Raw genomic sequence first — 13,635 nt, 5'->3', positions numbered from 1 at the left:
ATTTCATTTAAAAAAGTCATTTACAGAATATTTGTTTTAAAACATCATCACTGATATATTCCAATAGCTGAAGAAAATCACCTATTAAGTGCATAGTAAGAAAAAAGAGAGGTGAAATGTTAAGTTATATATCTTATTAGATGTCAGCAACAAATTGAGAGTACTAATAAAGGAGCTGAATTATTAGTTTCATTTCAAGAAGCTGTAAAACCTAAGGAAAGTAAGGAAAGAAGAAAGAGAAAAGGAGTAAAAGAGGAAATGTTGAATGAGGCAGGCAGAGAGTACAGGGAGTAAAGGGAAAAGAGTGAAGGGAAAAGAAGCAAATGTATATTATAGAAGGTGGTAAAATGAAATAATTTTTCAGAAAAAGAAAGTGTGGGGTATTAAAAAGGCAGAAACAATATAAGGTGAGCTTCCAGTACCAAAACTTGTCAGGGAAGGGGCACAAAAGTTTTCTTCTTTTGCTGCCTTCCTCACCATTTTGACAGCATTAAGGATCCAGGTTCCCGATCATGCAGAGCTCTGCATCTACCATAGATGAACATAAGTATATATGGTCAGCCACACATGTCTATAATTTAACGTCATAAAATGTTGTTAATTTAGGCTGGGTGCGATGGCTCATGCCTGTAATCCCAGCACTGGGAGGCTGAGGCAGGCAGATCACTTGCGGTCAGGAGTTCGAGACCAGCCTGGCCAACAAGGTGAAACACTGTCTCTTTTACTAAAAATACAAAAAATAGCTGGGCATGGTGGCAGGCACCTGTAATCCCAGGTACTTGGAAGGCTGAGGCACGAGAATCATTTGAACCCAGGAGGCAGAGGTTGCAGTGAGCCAAGATTGTGCCACTGTACTCCACCCTGGGTGACAGAGCAAGACTCAGTCTCAAAAAACAAAAAAAAAAAGTTATTTCATGGGATACTATCATATAAGCCAAAAGAAGAGAATTGGAAAGAAGAGCATAGTGTTAGTTATGGAGAATTCAAGGAAGTTATTGCCACATAAAGAGTCCATTAGAAATAGTATGACTTGTAACGTAGTCTCAACTTAGGGAACATATTAGAGAAGAACTCAAAGATAGAATCCAAAAAGGTAAAAGGAATGTGGAAGCACATTCAGTGTACACCAGAGCATCTCTCTCAAATTTTAATCAATTAGCTGGGGACCTTGTTAAGAAAGCACATTCTGATTCAGCAGGTCTGGGATTCTCCATCTCTTAAGTTTTCAGGTGATGCCAATGCTGCTGGTCCTTGGTCCACACACTGAGTAGCAAAGGTATAGCTTCCCTTTAGATAAATCTGGGAGAAGAGGCATTGACTAGCAGCAGTTCAAGACATAACAGGATCAATGGAAAGCATTATTTTGCATTCATTTCTGAATGTATTTGTATTCAGAGGGGAGGGATCAAAGAGATAAAGAAATAGAAATTATAGATGTAAGATCCTACCACTAAATTAAGAGGAAAGTTGTCATGGGAATAATCCATAAAAAGAATATAGAAGGGAAGAAATCAAAACCACAGATCTAGGGATTACTTTTGAAAAGAAAGGGGACCTGTGAGGGTGGTAGAAAGGAGGAAAGAAATAAGGTAGCCTGGTAATTTTGAAGTAAATTAAGAGGGAACTTGAGAAAACTCACTTCCGATGGCTTCAGTGTATTCACACTGATAATCACACAGATAATGAGATTTTTGCTACTGCAGACATTATTGAAGGCAAGAGGGAGTGCTCAAATTGTAGTAAATCATACTGACTCATTTCTTCCTCCATAACTTATCAGGAATAAACAATACATGTTGCATTGATGTTACTTAAATGAGATTAATCTAAATACAGAAGCACTGGCTGTTCGGTGATTTTTTGATAAGATAAGATAGCTGTTTCATAAACATTCTTTAAATACTAACATGATATACTAAACAAAGCTAATTTTAGAAACAAATTATAGAGTTAATCCTTTGAATATTAAAATTTTTATTTTCAAGGAATATTGCACTGAATTTGAAATTCAAAAGGTTATTAATATCTACAAATTCTGTAACAATTTTTTCCTATGTGGAGAAATATATCTCTGTTGCTTTTTATATACCTTCTTACATGAGTGAATCAAGAAATTTAAAAATGGCTAAACTGGAGGATACAAGAAACATAGGCATACCAGTAGCACATGTGGGTATGGAAATAAATGAACTTAAATTAACTGTTATTCTATATGTATATCCAGGCTGATCAATTCAGAACACTTTCTTTGATGAGAAATGAATTGTACATTCAACTGAACTGTCATTACAACTGTGTCCTTTCTAAATCACAGGGGAAATTAAAGAATACAATAAATACTCGTAGTATAATGATATAAATTATTCTAATGTGTTGCACAAAAGGCATGCTGTTCCATTCCATTATCAACTTCGACATTTAATCTTCTCAGGATCATTATTTGCTTCTCTGGTTAAAGATAATTTTTCTTTTTATTATCAGATTCCTGTTGACATATGTATACTTTTCTATTTTAGTTGCAGTCATTGGAAACCTAATCTCCCTTTTGATATGTTATCTGCATGTTTTATGAAATCTAAATTTACATTTTTTCTTCAGTATATTTCTGTCATGTTGCTGCCATAACAAAAAGTGCATCTCCAGACCAAAAGTCATCATTTTTAAAGTTGACCCTGAGGATTTAGCCCAATATTAATTCTGCATGAATGTATGGCTAGTTTTTTCATATTTGCATATAATTTTATTATATGTCTCATTTGCTTTTTAGAGTCTCTTGGGAAATATCTTCATTTGAAGATAATAACTTTTATATTTTCTTCTTGAATTATTAACTAAATATTACATGACATATACATCATACATTAATTATTTTGTTTCAAAGCCCATGCAGCCTACCATTGAAATGAAACATTCTGCTTCTAATAAAGCAGTAGAAATGAAGGATGTACAGACCTCCACGTCAGGTAAATTTTGCAATATAAATTTAACTCTGGAAAGATGTGTGTGTGTGTGTGTGTGTGTGTGTTTTATTACAGAGCATTTAAAAGATATACAAAATAGATAGTGGAGTAGAACTGACACCCAGCCTTAAGAACTATCATCATGTGCCATTTTTGTTTTATCTATAATTCAACCCATTGCCCCCCCCCAACTTTGTTATTCCTTTTACTAATTTTTTGGTGAGGTAAGATGTATATGCATTGAGACATACAATCTTTTTGACAAATCAGTATACCCGTATAATCTTTTTCCCTTATAAGACTAGAATTCCTCCACTTAACAATCATTAATGTGCATGTGAATCAGCTGGAAATATTTAAAATCCAGATTTTGATAAAGTAGGTTTAGGTTTTGCCTCAGAATTTGTATTTCTAACAAAGCACAAATCCATAGAGCACATGGCAACTAAACATTCTCTTTTATCTAAAGTAAATAAAATTTGATGAATACAGTTAAGGAAAATTGACCTCAGGTCAAAGGACAAATCAAAACAGGTGCACAATATCTTATCTGTAGGAGCATTTAGTTAACAATGATACAAACCAGCTAAACAATTTTATAATGATTTTAATCCCAAATTAGCAAAAGGGTAGGGCGCGGGAGCTGGGAGTCAGGGCAAGGGTGCTGCTGTGCTGAGGACAGTGGGGAGGATCGGGGGCTCCGTTTTGGGGGCCGAAGTGCTGCTGTGTTTCTTGGTCCAGGACAGGGTCCTCCTCCCATGCCCTAGCACAGCCTGGGAGAAAAAGCCGCGAACAAGGGTGGAGTGGAGCGCAGCCCAGGCCCTCACATCCTCCATCTTGAGGAAGTGGCTGCATTTCCATTGTGGCAGCCCCCTTCTGCAGGTGCAAGGAGGCCACTTCTGGTGCCGGTGCTGTGTCCCTGACCCCGGGTGTGCTCTCTCTGTGCCCCCCACTTCCTTTCCTCTCTGCATTGGTTTCCCTGTGAGTGACGTCAGAGAATCCTTAACAGCCGCTGTGGGCAGCCCAGGAGCATTCCTTGGGGAGCCTCAGCTCCTGCCGGGCTGCGCTAGGGCTGGGGACGCAGTGGGAAGACTGATGCGGGGACTTCAGGAGCTGTCACATGGCAGGGAGAAGCCTCAGTCAAGACCGTGTGTCATGATTTCTTCTACACATGTGTGGCAAGGTGCGAGGGTCTAGGCAATGGCTGCCAAACAGAGAGTGCGCCCCGGCGGTGGATGCAGGGGACCACAGCAGTGGGGACATTTCTCCCTGCCTGTCTTCCCCTGGGCCTGCCAGGGCCATCTTCTGTGCTCTATGGGGTGGGGGTCTTCGGCCCCCAGGAGGCTGCGGGTCAGTGTGACTCGGGGAAGTTTGAGATCAGGGGTCCCCTAGGGGCCGTGATGCAGGAACTGTACCTTTTGGGGCTGGGAGGTGTGAGAAGGTTCCAGGCCTTCCAGAGCCCACTTGGCTCCCCCTTCAGAAAGGCAGCCAGGCTTGGGGTTGAGGGAGGTGATGCTGTGCCCCCTAAGGAAGGCTTCAATTCTCCCAGGGGACCTTAGAGGATGGGTCCTCTCCTGACCCGGACTTGAGGACACTTGGCAGCCCCTGGGTTCGTGCCTTTTCGCCCAGCCTTGGTCTCCCCTCCCAGAGCTCTAGGGTCAGGCCCAGGCCTGTGGATGTCTCTGAGTAGATGATCCCTGGACCTCCACGGACCTCTGGTCTCACAGCTGTGTGATCCTGGGGGCCTCAGGGACCTTGCTCCCCTCTGCCCCTGAGCCTGCAGGCTGTGAAACCTGTGGGTTTCTGAGCTGTCCCTTCTGAGACTCCAGGCAATGTAGGGGTTGGGCGAGAGCAGGCAGCGAGGTGTCCTTATTCCTGCAGTTCCATTCTGCCTAGCTCCTGTCCCCGAGAGAGCATGGGGCAGGGAGACAGTTCAGGCAGGACCTTGACGGCGGCAGTTCAGGTGCACCCAGGTCCTGTAGGGACTGGGTGAGCCCTGAGCAAACATTTCTTTTGGCTTTTGCCTCATGGGCGGCTCCACAAATTACAGCAGCCCAGTCACAACCACAGAAAGGTCACCTGGGCATCTGGACAGGTGTACACCCACCTGGTGGGCCAGTGGGTGCAGGGTTTCCTCCTTGACACCAGTGATACCAGAGGAGCTGGGGCAGCTGAGGGGAGATGTCTGTGGCCCTGCAGGCCCAGGTACCAGGGCATTGGAGCTGCCTCCCAGATTCGAGTGCTGGCAGTGGTGCTTCCAGTCCTGGCCCTGGGCTCTTCCATGCCCTGGACTGCTGACATCTGTATCTTGTAGAAGCCCAGATTTCCAGAGAAGCACCTGAGGGCTGGTGTGGCCCTGGGCAGGAGGCAGGGGAGGCAGGACAAGGGCCATCCAAGTCACTTCCATTTCCCTCCTGTGTCTCTGTGACTCTGGAAAATTCTCACCGTTGTGTTCCTGAAAGAGAAAAAGAAAAAATGTAATTTGCTAGAATTTTAACTAATGACCTGGGGGATGCTGCAGGAGGTGTGTACTCCAGGTGCCAGCACCTGAGGGTAGCGAACTGGGGGTGCAGCATAAGCTGGGGTGGGTGAGGGAGGGAGAGGGCTCACTGGGTTTCCTCCTCACACTTCTATTGCCACTAAAGCCAGCACAGACCTGGCAGCTGAGGGCTGGTCCTGGGTGGGCCAGGGGTGTCCTCCTGGTCTGCTCCCCCTCTTGCTCCTCCACCATTGCCTTTGGGTTGTCTATTGCACCCTGGGAAGCCCAAGTTCCCTACCAGCCTGACACTGAGCTGAGGCGGGGCTTTGGGCCCGGCCCTCCTCACCTGGGGAAGTGGGGCTCATAGGCACTTGGTGACATGGGCATGTTGCTCTGCCATAGTGAGGGGCCAACCTGGCTGTGTGGCCCAGCACCGGTGGGTAGCCTGCAGGTCGTCTCTGCAGGAGACTCCTCTGGCAGGCCACACACAGGATGCCCACAGAACCTTGAAAAGTTGTGACCCAGGAAAACCTCGAATCTTGTTTGCCCACTGCCCCAGTCTCCAGACCACTGGTATCTCCAGACGACCAGTACCTGCGAAGGCAAGTGAGACTGTACTTGGTGACAGGAATGCCCCCAGTCTCAGGAGCTTAATGCCATCCACTCGTGTCCTGCTTGTGGCACAGCCTGGCATGTCCCCCAGGCTCTGGGATTGGCAGCAGCACCTCCAGCCCATGTACCTGGCTGTGTGCGCAGGAGGGCACAGAGCCTCGAGGAGCCTGAGGCTTGAGGAGCTTTGAGGCCTGGGAGGGGCCGCTGTCACTTGTGTTCCATGAGATCCTGTCACATGGCCCTTCTCACTGCAAGGGAGGCTTGGAGTACAGAGGACAAGGGGCTGGGGGTACTCGGGGCTGCGTCTGCACATACTCCTGCCCACTGACTCTTCTGCCCTTGTCCTGGCCGCACAGCAGGGGCTGGTGGTGGGCCCAGCAGCTGGGGGACAGGGAGAGGGAAACAGGGTGGCAAATCATTACGGCTTACTTTTATTATTGAGATGGAATTCAGATAACATAAAACTATCCATTTTTAAGTGAGTAATTTGGTGACATTCAGCACCATCACAGCATTGCACAAGCATGGCCTCGTGTAGTTCCAAGACATTTCTATGACCACACAAGGAAACCCCATACCCGTTCAACAGTTGCTCCCTGCTCTGCTCCCCAGCCCCTGGGTTCTGTCTCTATGGCCTGGCCTCTTCTGCACATTTCATCATGACCTTTGTTTGGCTGCTGTCATTCAGCATAAGGTCTTCTGGGTTCCTCCGTGCTGTGGCATGCATCAGGTCCCCTTCCTGTGAGGGGTGAATAGTGTTCCATCACCCGTTCATCTGGGGACGGACTTGCATGCCTTCCACCCTTTGGCGATTATGAAAAGTGCTGTCAGGGACATTGCCATTACAAATACCTGAGTGTCTGCTTTCACTTCTCTTGGGTACATACCTAGGCCTCAGGCGTGAAATTGCTGGGTAATTGCTTTGTGTTTTGAGGAGCTGCCACATTGTTTTCCACAGTGGTTGAATCATGTTCCATTCCCAGCAGCAGTTCACAGGGATCAGTGTTTATCACGTCCTCACTGCCCCATGTTATTCTCTGGTGTGTGTCTAACTTTGACCATCCAGTGGGTCCACAGTGTCATCTCACCATGGCTCTGGCTTGCCTTTCCCTGGTGACAGTGCTGCTGGGCATCTTTTTCTGTGCTTGCTGGCTAGCTGCATCTCATTGGAGTGGCATCTCTTTGAACCCTCTGCCTGTTATCTTCATCTGGAAAACCTAACAGCCTGTTCCATTTTTAGTGCCCTGAGTTTAAGCATCTCTCTGCCAAAGCATCGAAGTAGCTTCATCCAGAGGCATCTCCGTCAGAGCTTCAGCCCCGGTCCCTTTTGAGGAGGGCGTGGGATTATCTGATTTATCCTGTGGGCATTGAGTCACCACCATCCTTGGGAACCCTGAGAACATTCTCAGAAGACCTCCTTCCCCCAAACCTCAGCTGTGCTCAGACCCCTTCCCCACCCACAGCAGAGGGCTGCATGTCGTTTTAAGGGTGTCAGGAGACTTGGGTCCTGGTCACAGTTCCACCATGAGTGTGAGAGGCAAGTGCTGGGCCTCCATTTTCCAGCACAGAATGGGGAGAGGGATGTCTGTGTTCTTCAGTGGGTGGCTCAGGCCAGGTATTGTAGGAAGAGCCTCAAGGAAGAGAGGGCTGTGCTTGTGTGTGCAGGGCTGGTGGTGCCTCTGAGGCCGGGGTTGGCTCCCATGTCCATTCTTCCTCCTGCTGCTCCTCCAGGCCACCCCTCTTGGCTGGGGCCCAGGAGGAGAGGTGTCTGCAGAGGCCCTGCACTCTACACTGGGTCCCCTGCTCCACATTTTGAGAAGGAATTTAAATCTGGGACTCAGGCTGCACTGCCGTGATGGTGACTGTTGTCCTCATTGGACACCAGGGAGGTAGCTGTTCTTAGCATTTGTTGAGTGCCCCGTGTATGCACTAGGCTGTCCATGCATCGGCAGAGCCCAGGGTTTTCTTGATGGTTTGGCAGAGAGATGCTTAAACTCAGGGCACTAGGAATAGGATAGGCTGTCAGGTTTTCCAGATGGAGGCATTGGCTTGTAGATGAGTGCAGCTGGGCTGTGGAGCCATGAACTGAGGCAGCTGCTCCCAGGGTGAGGCTCTGCAGACCATCCCATCACTCCAGCTTGCCCCAGGCCTTTCCTCCACACCTACTCAGTGCCAGGCATCAGGCCATGACGGATGGGCAATGTGATGCCTTGTTATGCCCCTTTTATGTTTAGACACAACTGCCCAGCGTGCCTGTTCCAATCGAGGTCATAAGACTGACAGAACAGATTCTATGGCAGTAAGGCACCAAAGTGTAAACAGCACGTAAAACCATGCCAGGCAAGGGTTGAGTCACACACCCCTAAACAAGGAAGAAACTGTTCTGGCTGCTACAGGGCTTCTTTTTCTCTAACAGCTAAATAAGCACTATTAACAGTTGTAGCTCAGCGCCAGACTGACTGACTGGGCCCTAACCCCTTTTACACCAGCCATGATGACAGCTCTGACTGGACACGAGACTGATTTCAGTAACTCTCCTGGGAAGAGACCACCCACCACGGACGGGTTCTGGCCAGTTTACAGAGGCTGTACACCTGTGTGCCTTTGTGTCCTGAAAAGACCCTTTGAGGTATAGGGCCTAACTGTAATACATTTAAATATTAAGTCTCCACCCAATAGTGAACATGGGTCATGTGTTACATATTTGTTTGTTTGGTATGCATGCATCAGGACCACTCTCATGAATATTCACAGCTCCTCCTGTAACCTGTTGAAGGTTTCTATTCAGCCAACCTGTCCAGCATAAAGCTCTTGCCCCAACTCCTCCTTCCATGTACTAGGCCCTGGCCTTGGTAGGACATGCACTTCCCAGCCTGCAGGATGGCCATCTTGTGGGCTACAAACTTTTATAAGAAATCAAGTCTCTTACTGTGCCAGAAGCTCTTTAGTTTAATTAGGTCTTATATGAAGACTCAGTGATACGATTTACCCATATAATACACCCACACATGAAGCCCCTGAACGTAAAATAAAGTGGAGAAAAAGTTTCTACTTGTTTTCCAAATGTATAAATGTTGTGTGGTTGTTTTTTTTTTTTTTTTTAAGTTAACAGAGTGAATGAAGTGGTTCCTTTGTAGAGCAGCATTTCAGGTCTATATTAGCTTTTGTTACCGTTTTACTCCATAACCCTGTGATTAATTTCCCTTAATGTCTGTGTTTACTTGTCAGTCAACTCACAGTGCCTGAGGCAGAAGTAAAACCCACACTTGTCTTACCCTTGGCCTGGGTCATAGAGTGGCAGCTCTTTTATCTCGTGTTTGAGAGGTATCTCTGTGCTGGGGATTTTCAAACAGGTATTTGCATTGGGTTTTTAAACGTTCGCAATTTCTTTGCTATTCTCCTCTTGAGAAGTGGGGGTCTGTGCTTCCTTTCATGGGGCTGGACACTGGTGCTCACTTGTCACTGACAGTCGATGTGGAGGGGATGTGTAGAACTTACCAAGCTCCTTAGAAAAGGCCATGAGCCTCTGCCTGGTTCACTCCAGTCGCTCACCCGTGGAGCCCTTGGCCACCAAGTCAGGGCTCTGAATATCCTGAGACTGCCTGGCTGCTTGGAAGCCCAGGACACCAGGGAGATTCCTGTGGGTCCTCCAGCCAAGCCCAGTGACCTTGGCAGCCCTGTGAGTGATGTCACCTCCAAATGATGCCAGCCTCTTGCTATGGATTCAGCCCCAGCCAGTGAGCCTTCTCTGCAGTCCCTAGACATCAGCAAGTAGCAAGAAGCTATCTTTTCTCTGTCTTGCATGAATTCCTATCCCTGTGAAACATAAACAAAATAAAATGGTTGTTTTCTACGAGTATTTTGGAATATTAGTTTAAAAAAAAAGTAAATTCACAATAAACACACCAGGAATAACACACTTGTAGCACATTCACAAGGTACAGAAGAAGGCACACTGAAATCTGGATTTCCACCTTTCACTGTTCTGCAGCCTGCCAGCTTCTGCCTCTGGAAGTAACAGCTGTTAAGTTTTTGCACATCTGTCCAGGTTTATTAGTTGAACAATCATATAGCACTGACACCGTGACTAAGCTTTCTAAGAGCTTTGTCTACTGATGTGAGAGACCCATTTAGTCTTCATTCCCTGTAAACACTCAGGTGGCAGCAGGAAGGAAAGCCTTTTGCTCATTTCAACTGTTCTTTATAAATATAAATAAATAAAAAAGTCTAAGCTGCTCTTTTAAAAGTTGCTTTTTAATGCTGTTCCTCCAATGAGATGGTTTTATTTTTTAATGTATTCTGTATTTGAAAAAAATTCTTTCCCAGTTTACATTGGAGATGTTAATCTGTTTTCCATTTTTTTCTTGTCTCACCACTGTCTTTCTATCCCATACATACATATATATATGCATATATATGTCTGTATATATATGTATGTGTATTCACATATGTGTATATTATGTGCAAACACATTATTCAGTTGTTCACGATCATAATCGCCATTTAGACAGGTAATATTACCTGTTCCTTCCCAGATCCTGTCAGTCACCTTCTCAATTAGGTAATCCCTGAAAAAAATGGCAGCATCTGTATTAATGCAGTTTTTATACCTCATCAATGCACCATTTGATTTAATAATTCTTAAAGCTTGTGATGAATCTGCAGTGATGGAAATTTGCACTGAACCATTTCATATCTTAATGGGTTTATCTGCTTTGTTTCTGTTTTCTTTTTTTTTTTTTGAGATGGAGTTTTGCTCTTGTTGCAATGGCGTGATCTTGGCTCACTGCAGCCTCCACCTCCCGGGTTTAGGTGATTTCTCCTGCCTCAGCCTCCCAAGTTGCTGGGGTTACAGGTGCCCGCCACCACACCTGGCTAATTTCTTGTATTTTTAGTAGAGACGGGGTTTTGCCATGTTGGCCAGGCTCGTCTCGAACTCCTGACCTCAGGTGATCCACCTGCCTCACCCTCCCAAAGTCCTGGGATTACAGATGTGAGCCACTGTGCCCAGCCTCTACTTTGTTTTAAACATGATAATGCTCTTACTTTTATTCTCTTAATTTTCAGTTGTTCCATGTTTTGCGAGGCTTGTCAGTTGACTTCCAAGTGCTAATTCTCAGGACCAGATAATAAGAATGGGTGTGACTTGGGTGTTGATTGATGAGCCAGAAGACATTTAATCCTGGAGTTTGAGGTTATCAGACATCTCCATTTAGAAAATCATTCTTTATATATTTTCAAACAACACATTGGTGAACATATAATGCTTCTTCTTTTTTATTCATCTCTGGGTGAATAGCCAGCCTTTCATGTATACATTCAGAGAAGTCTCTCAGTGAACTCAAAGACATTCAGAAATTAGTAAGTATGCAAGCTTAGTTGCATACAGAGAAAAACAGTAAATAATATAGAGAGCCGATAAAAGAAGATTTTAAACAATGACTATGAGTTATATTCTTAGAGGTAGACTTAAAAACTGGATTTATACTAAGGCATTTTAAACTTTAGTCTGGAACAAATTTAAAATTCCTGAATATACAAATTTCTGATGACTCAGGAATAGTAAAAATGGGTGGGAATTGTATTTCAAATAAAGGATGGAACCTCATTTTATTCTGAACGTGTTAGTTTCGACCCTCTTCACCCTGAAATTTTCACTCTCAAATATATTTGGAAGGCAGATTTTTTTTTCCTCATTTAACATTGATTTCATACACAGAGAATAATACTGTGGCTCTGGGATTCAGATTTTGAAATGAAGCATGGACTCTGAGTGAACCCCTTGTCCTTGTGAAAGTCCTGTGGTCTAGATAGCTGCAGTTGGACCCCAGAGTATGGCACGTGTTCCTGTGTTCATTTGAGCATTGTGTGGTGACCTGTCGCTGAGGTCGTGTAATGATGTATATTCTGACTTCTATCCCAACTGCCACTGTGTTTGAACTGCCAGCTAGGAGACTCCTGGTAAAGATGGGAGGCAGCCTTTGCTGATGTGCTGAAGGTATGTTCATTTCCATCTTCTCACTGCAGTTTCTTCAGATGAGATGTATACTTAAAATGTCACCCTGATTTTTTTTTTTAATTCCCAAACTCCAGTTTTTCTACAGATTTATAAATTTGTTTTAGTTTTATGACTCAATTTGCATTTTTGATTCTGCCATCAAGCTTTTTGCCTTAAATATTTTTCTCTGTTTAGAAAAATGTACTGTTTCCCAGGCCAATTTTGTACATACCCTTTCATAGAATAGATCCAGAAAAAACACAACACTGCCTTCATTGTATCAGGAGGTCTTGATACTAAATACAGAATGAGACATTCCATGAAAGGCAGATTACAGGCCAAAGTCTTCTGAATAGAGATGTGAAAATCTGAAATCAAATACTGGAACAGCTTAAATCTGGAGATTTTTAGAAAATAAACTGAGATTTTCTGATGGGAAACATAGCTTAGTTAAGAGGTGTTGAGGGATTGTTTTAGATTAAAGACATTTTCAAAAGGTAAATACAATCAAGTGGATATGAAAAGAAAATATAAAAAAATTAGAGGTTATAAAAAGTTTATGAAAATCTTACTTTGCAGTCAAAACTGGGGTTAGACTGATTTGTTTATAAGGCCTTATTAAAATTAACTATAATATAAAAATACACTAATAGCAAACTAAAATTTTGGTTTAAAAAATAAGCTTTTCTTAAGATATTGGCTCTCAATGAAATTACAAGAGTAATAATTTTTCATTCTGAAATCTATTGTTTTAAAACTTCTCAGATTTATACCTCAGAAGTTCAACTTTTACTGTGTCTGTTTAATATACAGGGCCCACATCACTGCCTTGTTTCTTTTCCCCTGGAAAAGGTGGCATCTTTATACTTAGCTTGGATGGTAACTCTCCTTCAAATTTTCATCAACTCCCTTATCTTCTCCCCCTTGGTTCTAATTCTGCTGCTGTAATACTAAAATGGTTATTTTTAAAGGTCCAAAATATTGTTTGTCTCAGATGTAACATGATTTTCTGCTCTTGGCTTTTTGATACATCTCAATTGTTTCAGGTGCCCAGGAAACCGCCCATGCTGTTACTTAGAGCCAGCTATCCCCCTGCTTCAGTTACTAGCTCTTCTGTTTACATTCATCTATAATATAATATTCACTCATGACTGAACACACACTGTGTCTCATTGAATTCGAGTAACCTTCTCATCAGGCGTGACTTCCAAGTTACTCAGTAGACTTCATTTAGACACTGCCCACTCTCAGGCAGGCCTTAGTTGAGCCTGCTCAGATAGTTGCTCAGATGAGTAGTCAGTGAGACAGTGAGGGTCACAGGTTTAATTCATTGAATCACTTAAGCACCAGCCCTGATGGCCCCATTTTCAGTTAACTACTCATGCAGGGTTGGTCAGTTGAAGGGAAGTTGATTCTTGGCACAGCCATCAGGTGGCAGTTGGCTTAGAATGTTCAGAGTTCTGAGCCACCTTGGGGGCCAAGCAGACCCCCTGGTCCCTTGGAGTAGTCACTGGTCATGGGGCTGCTCACCACCAGGCAGTGTGAAGCTGCTGGGGAGGATGTCCAGACATTTGAATTTGTTCATC

General features: G+C 44.3%; 2 protein-coding genes across 6 annotated transcripts in view; one reads left to right on the top strand and one right to left on the bottom strand.

Moving 5' to 3' along the window:
- Positions 1 to 2,907, top strand: part of LOC129011670 (POTE ankyrin domain family member A-like) — a 55,403-nt gene extending 52,496 nt beyond the window's left edge. Inside the window, exon 15 of the mRNA XM_054446822.2 lies at positions 2,882 to 2,907. The gene's annotated coding sequence lies outside the window, so the exon portion shown is untranslated. The remainder of the gene's footprint in view (positions 1 to 2,881) is intronic.
- Positions 2,908 to 3,510: 603 nt separating this feature from the next.
- LOC129011673 (uncharacterized) lies at positions 3,511 to 13,416 on the bottom strand. 5 transcript variants are annotated; one of them, XR_008493395.2, is made up of 4 exons: positions 11,098 to 13,416; positions 9,550 to 9,867; positions 6,180 to 6,432; positions 3,511 to 5,415 (listed from the first exon to the last, which is right to left on the bottom strand). XR_008493395.2 is itself a non-coding variant. In XM_054446825.2 (3 exons), exons 2-3 carry the CDS (start codon positions 9,853 to 9,855, stop codon positions 5,005 to 5,007), a joined length of 717 nt encoding a protein of 238 aa, XP_054302800.1. In that variant the 5' UTR covers positions 9,856 to 9,867; positions 11,098 to 13,416; the 3' UTR covers positions 3,555 to 5,004. The 5 variants fall into 5 exon arrangements, 3 of the variants coding, with proteins under 3 accessions (XP_054302800.1, XP_054302801.1, XP_054302802.1); XR_008493394.2 differs by having other exon boundaries at positions 3,555 to 5,415; positions 6,034 to 6,432; XM_054446825.2 differs by lacking the exon at positions 6,180 to 6,432 and having other exon boundaries at positions 3,555 to 5,415.
- Positions 13,417 to 13,635: the final 219 nt, after the last annotated feature.

The sequence above is a fragment of the Pongo pygmaeus genome, chromosome 14 (genome assembly GCF_028885625.2).
Source record: "Pongo pygmaeus isolate AG05252 chromosome 14, NHGRI_mPonPyg2-v2.0_pri, whole genome shotgun sequence".
NCBI lineage: Eukaryota > Metazoa > Chordata > Mammalia > Primates > Hominidae > Pongo > Pongo pygmaeus.
The sequence above is the reverse complement of the archived record's forward strand: the minus strand, read 5'-3'. Positions and strand labels throughout refer to the sequence as shown.

Excerpts from the sequence above, each read along its gene's own strand:
- LOC129011673 (XM_054446825.2), bottom strand. The coding sequence starts at position 9,855 with ATGCAAGACAGAGAAAAGATAGCTTCTTGCTACTTGCTGATGTCTAGG. Across the intron at positions 5,416-9,549 it reads GGCCTTTTCTAAGGAGCTTG|GAACACAACGGTGAGAATTT; the intron begins GTAAGTTCTACA and ends TTTCTCTTTCAG.